Source organism: Oncorhynchus clarkii, chromosome 20, assembly GCF_045791955.1.
Source record: "Oncorhynchus clarkii lewisi isolate Uvic-CL-2024 chromosome 20, UVic_Ocla_1.0, whole genome shotgun sequence".
In the NCBI taxonomy this organism is placed as follows: domain Eukaryota; kingdom Metazoa; phylum Chordata; class Actinopteri; order Salmoniformes; family Salmonidae; genus Oncorhynchus; species Oncorhynchus clarkii.
The window spans coordinates 70,967,583-70,974,029 of NC_092166.1; the positions used below are offsets into that span (position 1 = coordinate 70,967,583).

The following is a 6,447-nucleotide window of genomic DNA, read 5'->3' on the forward strand; positions in this document are numbered from 1 at the left end:
TCTCTACCCTACATATCTTCTTTAGCTTTAACGAGCCTCGTTAAGATCGCAATAATATTCCACCCACTAATTGCTCATTCCATTCAACAAATAGGCGAGCGTTGGCTTCTACTTCACGAGAGCCGTGCAGTGGGAGGGTGGTGTTGAGATTGGAGTTTGTGATAACCCCCTGTGCTTGCAACAGAAGTGGTGAAAGCCCTAGTCTACGTAGTGGCTAATGATTGGCACGCTTGACAGTGATTGGCAGGGCTGCCATGACAACCTCACAACGACACCAAGAAGACCAATAGAAAAGCGAAACAAAATGTTTCAATGCTACACTCACGGTGGATTTAGGGGAAGATATTATGAGGCTGGTGTCATTATAGGCGATAGCTATTGAATCATACAATCTTTACTCGTCGTTCTTTTTCTTGATAATTTTCTTTCTCTCTCAGGTCATTCCATGGTTTTCAGATCCCCTTTAGAGCTTTATCCCTCCCATTTCTTCCTGCCAAACTTCGCTGAGCGCCCTGTGCTCTTGGCGAGCAGCACTCCCAGCACCAGGTCTCCAGAAGACTTGTCAATGTTTGCGCTACCGACCCTCAACTTCTCTCCGGAGCAAGTGGCGAGCGTCTGCGAGACGCTGGAGGAAACCGGAGACATTGAACGGCTGGGACGATTCCTGTGGTCCCTGCCGGTGGCACCCGGAGCATGCGAACAGATCAACAAGCATGAGTCGATCCTGCGAGCTCGCGCAGTGGTTGCTTTCCACACGGGGAATTTCCGAGACCTGTACCACATCTTGGAGAACCACAAGTTTACCAAGGATTCCCACGGCAAACTGCAGGCCATGTGGCTGGAGGCACACTACCAGGAGGCCGAAAAGCTGCGCGGTCGCCCCTTAGGACCGGTTGACAAGTACAGGGTACGGAAGAAGTTCCCCCTGCCCAGGACCATCTGGGACGGCGAGCAGAAGACGCACTGTTTCAAAGAGAGGACGCGCGGTCTGTTAAGGGAGTGGTACCTTCAGGACCCATATCCAAACCCCAGCAAGAAAAGGGAACTGGCTCAAGCCACTGGACTCACTCCTACACAGGTCGGAAATTGGTTTAAAAACCGGAGGCAACGAGACAGAGCCGCGGCAGCAAAAAACAGGTCAGTGCGCTGTTCATTTGTCATAGCATATGCTACATAGCACCAAATAGGCTACAATAATTTATTTAATCGAAATGCAAATATACCATGTAAATGTTCAACTTCATCGTAGTAATACACAAGGTTATAGAGGGGTTACAAATGAGCAAGTTGGGTGCGTAGTTAGGGGTGGGGAGGGAGCACGGCGACATTTTACTTTTTGATCTCATAGGCCAATGCAATCATTGCCTACCGAAAAATATAACTATTATTGTTTTCCAAAAAAATCCCCAAAATAGTATACTGCGTAAAACATTTTCGTGCGTAAAGCTAAGCTTGTAGGCTTCAGGCTACGCTGGTATGCCAGTATCCCTGATAAGCAAACTGAAAACAGCAAGGTATGCGTTAGATAACAAAACAGGAAATACACACAAAGAAAATCATCAACAATGTACATTTGAATTTGTCCTATATTCCAGACAATAACGCAAATAATTATTGATGAAGTCTGTTAAACTTTGAATACAGCATATTATGATGATACTACAACAGTGCACGTTTTCGATTATCATCTTGTATCACAAAGAGAGTGTTGTTATCTTCAACAAGTGAACGTTTTTGTCTGGAAACATCACATACACTGCAGGGGTGGTATAGATATGGATCCCAAACAGGAAACAAAACACCTACGATCAAATACTGTAGGTTATTGGTTACTTGTTTAATCAAAATAATATTATATGCCTATATATTCAAAGGTTGCACCTGTAAAATGACACTGTAAACTAAGATAGGCCTACAACCAAATGCTAATGTTAAAACACACAAAAATATGGGGTAGTTTTACTATATTAATATGAGTCCAGTTACCAATTTTTTTTTAAATTTCGTGGTGCTTTTTACACATAAGAAACGCATAATTAGGCTATAGACGTTTGGAAATGATTGATGCATAACACACTTGATATAAATCAACATAAACATAAATACAAAATAATTATTCTACAATTATGGCCTGTTTTGCAGCCATGTTTTCGATTCACAGTGTGTAGCCTATTATTTATTTGCAATGCAATAATTTATTACAAATTGGTGAACTGAACAAGCCAACTGAATAAAAACAGTTGGTGGTGAAAACAGCTATATTTCTTCATCTGCATTTTCCCAGTGATAAAAGAGTACATCATGGATTCATTCATTTAGTAAATCAAAACAAATCAGAAAAATTAATCAATCTTTCATTAATTTGGATAGGCCTGGGTATGACAGAATCTACGATAAAATACAGCTCTCAAACTACATTGGCCATGATTTAAGTAGCTAACAACACGACTGTTATATTTCTCCCACATTTGGTATTTGTATCTGCTTTGCTTTAGCCAATTCTTACCCCCATTATGTGTAGGCTACAGAGCTGCATTTGTTAAGGCTTGTCAGCGAATGAATGACAAGCAGGCTGAACGCTATTTTGCGGAGCAACACTGTTTAATTGCTATGTTATTTTTCCTTTCTTTATATTCTCCAGGCTTCAGCACCAGGGAATAGGACAGAACGGTATGCGGTCCCTTTCAGAATCCGGGTGCACTCCACGCAGCTCGGCGGAATCGCCGTCGACCGCGGCCAGTCCTACTACCAGCATCTCCAGTATGACAGAGCGAGTTGATACTGGAACGTCCATTCTTTCAGTAACCTCCAGTGACTCCGAGTGTGACGTATGATAAAAAAAAGAGAAATATTTACAGGAAATATGGACCTGAAAAAAAAAACTATGAAATATCGGGATGAAAAAAGGACCAATTGATTTAAATATTTAAAAAAATATAAAAGCACGTCTTTTTTAAGCGCTTTCAATGGACCCACCAAGCCTTCCCCTACCCCCCACCACTACCTGCATGATGTTTTTTGGTATCTGGGGAACATACCCTGTTCAATATTTCTACAAGGATAATCGAGAAGAGGGAATTACCAGAGGGTGTTTATCGCCTTTTCATCTCTGTTTTAGTCCAAGTGATGATGCCGCTCAGCCAAGATGCAATCCTGTTTTACTTTATGTTCATCAGACAATCATTTACGTCGTAAGCACCTTTTTACTATACACTTCTGTCACTGCCTGTGTGGGGTAGGCCTACATGGTCAAATGTGGAACCCAATCGTTATGACTGTATCAGATTTTTATTTTTATTTTAAGATTTTATATTGAATTATGTATATCTCAAATAATGCCATCATTCTCCCGCGGTCTGTAATATCCTATATGTGTAGATATGCTTGTACATAATATTGCTCTCCCATCTCCATCCTCTTTTCTATCCCTGTTCTTGACTTGGTGTTCCTATACATAAAATATTTGTCAAAACGTAAAAAAAGTGCTCTAGGCGTTTCTTTTGTTTGTTTGTTTTGATAGACTACCTAACATGGGATAATGACGCTATATAAACGTGTTATCGGTCACATTTATGCAAAGGTATATAATATAAACATTGGAATACTCTTTAACAATTCAAGTCCTATACTTCCCCGTGCATCACCTAAAGCGCTTATTATTCAATGTTCATTTCTTGCGTGTTTATGTTAATGTACATTTCTAAATCAAATACAGTATTCCATTTTCTTATATATTCTGCATTAAGTCTCTCTTTTAAGTGAGTGTTCATTATCCACCATCAAGCGTTTATGAGCATCTAGGCCTATGTTGAGAAGTGGTTATGTTATGCTCATGCAAGCATAATGATTCTGATACACATGCTGTGGTCCTTTTACGAAACTACACATAGGTTGTAGCCTACGATGTTTTAAAAAAGTATTTTGCCCCTAAATATATGCATGTGTTATGGTAAATGTCAACGTCATAGTCTCTTAAACGAGAGTCCAGTTTCCCCTTTTGTTTATGGTTGCCAGTGAATACAGAAATTAAGTAAACGCGCCATTAAATGGACTAATCATGGTGGACTCCTCCCCTGCCTCAATCTCTTATTGTGGTTCGGTGAAAGAGCCTTTCTTCACCCAGGGATGAGCATTCCCTACAGAAAAGCTTTCCCCAGGCGATTTATCCTAAAATCAAAACCAATCGTAATAACCCTTATACTTACAAGGGAACTGAAAATAATTATTATGGTAGATTATTATTGTTCCTCGACAGAGTTCCCGTTCTCTAAAACCTTACCAACATGTTTTGTAGCTGTGAAAAATAAACGGTATAGTTTCAATGCAACTGTGAGGACAGGACGTCTCCTTTGAAAGGAGAAAAAAGTAGGCCAGGGAGGCTACAACTGTTTTACACTGGGCTCAGGGAGGCTACAACTGTTTTACTCTGGGCTCAGGGAGGCTACAACTGTTTTACTCTGGGCTCAGGGAGGCTACAACTGTTTTACTCTGGGCTCAGGGAGGCTACAGATGTTTTACTCTGGGCTCAGGGAGGCTACAACTGTTTTACTCTGGGCTCAGGGAGGCTACAACTGTTTTACTCTGGGCTCAGGGAGGCTACATCTGTTTTACTCTGGGCTCAGGGAGGCTACAACTGTTTTACTCTGGGTGCAGGGAGGCTACAACTTTTTACTCTGGGTGCAGGGAGGCTACAACTTTTTACTCTATGTTGGAGGAATAATAACTAACTGCCCAATTCAACAGTTCAACATCATTAACTTTTAAGACACACAACAGAATGCGTGTACATGCATGCAGTGTATCAATTCTATTGGCATTGGAATTGACATATGTCGTTGACACTCGGGATATCTTAATGAGCTGCAATCCAAAAACAAAGTCTAGGAAACATCTATTGAACATATCTTGAAAGTGTTGATCATTACCCTTAGTCCAACCAAAGGAGCTAAAGGACATTGACCTAAAGTGAAACGCATAAACGAACATGCTGACAAAGGAATACATTCCGCGGCCAAGATCCTCATTGCTTTGACATCGGAATGTCCGTAGACAAAAATATGGGTCTTTTTTTCGACAATATCCCAACCCAGAATTTTCACATGGCAACAACTTAAACTAACTGCAAAGTTCACCAATAACCCACTTGTAAAACAATGTTACTCGCTTACTTAACTCGGCAACTGTGTGTGTTTTCCTTCTCACCTTTATTTAACCAGGTAGGACAGTTGAGAACAAGTTCTCATTAACAACTGTGACCTGGCCAAGGTAAAGCAAAACACATTAACAAACGTACAGTCAATAACACAATAGAAAACAATAGAAAAATCTATGTACAGTGTGTGCAAATGTGTGTGTGTGTGTGGGTTGTGTGTGTGTATGTGTTACTGAGAAGCTGTCTCCATTTGATGGGCAAGAATGCAAGGTCTCCTAAAATTGAGAAACGAGCATAATTCGAATTTTACACATAGGCTTAACCCCTTGAATGTAAAGTTCTCTAGGTCTTATTCGGTCTTATTCATGAGTCGCTACATCAGTTTTCACTGAGGCTACCTAGGCAACCTAGGCTACTCATATAGTTTTTCTCGTCGTGAGATGAATAGGAAAACAACCACTAAACAAACACTAAACATAGCCTAGTGCAATATCGATTAAAAACAAATTACTTGGCCCTAATGCAAACTAGGTGCAGAAAAACAAATATGAACTGATTAGAGTACACTCATTGGGAGTTGTGGTTGTGGTAAATCTGTATTTAAGCCCGTTTTAACTAGTAAATCCATCTGCAGGAGTAAGATAGGCCCTATCACCCGCACCGGGCAGTGGAAACCATAGCTGATCTGTATCACGGCAGCAGACCCTCTCAGACCACATTAGTTTATTGGCGACGACAAGTCCCAGCCATGATTAAGATTACATTAATCGGAAACTGAAGAGCATTTTTATCAATAAAAAGGATATGGGGGATTAACTATAACGCAGATGTCCGCTATAACAATCATAGTAGGCCTAGGATAGAGCCTCAATGAAAGTGATTTGCATATTTTCCGATACTTAAAGCCGGAGCCGGACCATACGATTTGTAAAGATAATTTAAACGGAAGTTAAATAAACTGTATGTATTATTTCTAAATGTAATCAGCAAATAAAACTTTGTAGTAGTAGCTTAACTAAGAATAACTTTAAACAAATAGTTTATGTATTAAAACAAATGTAAATGTACATTTTGCAGGTGGTTGACATTTTGCTGATGGCATTATAGGCCTATATATAACATAGGACATATATTACCTCTAACTATTAAGTAGATGAGGTCTTTTGTTTCATCAGGGATCATTACTGGTGCAGCGTTTTGTTCGTGATCTTTCAAGTCGAATATATATCATGAGACAAAATAACTTTGCCAGGAGTAGTCGCCCTCTCTGATACTTACATCTAAATACGTACAGA

General features: G+C 40.2%; 1 protein-coding gene across 1 annotated transcript; it reads left to right on the plus strand.

The window, feature by feature from the left end:
- The first annotated feature begins 335 nt into the window (after window positions 1-335).
- LOC139375680 (SIX homeobox 3a) lies at window positions 336-3,911 on the plus strand. The gene is made up of 2 exons (XM_071117487.1): window positions 336-1,137; window positions 2,642-3,911. Exons 1-2 carry the CDS (start codon window positions 446-448, stop codon window positions 2,832-2,834), a joined length of 885 nt encoding a protein of 294 aa, XP_070973588.1. The 5' UTR covers window positions 336-445; the 3' UTR covers window positions 2,835-3,911.
- Window positions 3,912-6,447: the final 2,536 nt, after the last annotated feature.

What these genes read in the sequence shown, in the direction of transcription:
- LOC139375680 (XM_071117487.1), top strand. Translation starts at nt 446, where the DNA reads ATGGTTTTCAGATCCCCTTTAGAGCTTTATCCCTCCCATTTCTTCCTG. An exon ending in GCCGCGGCAGCAAAAAACAG is followed by an intron (nt 1,138 to 2,641) that starts GTCAGTGCGCTG and finishes TATATTCTCCAG; the next exon opens with GCTTCAGCACCAGGGAATAG.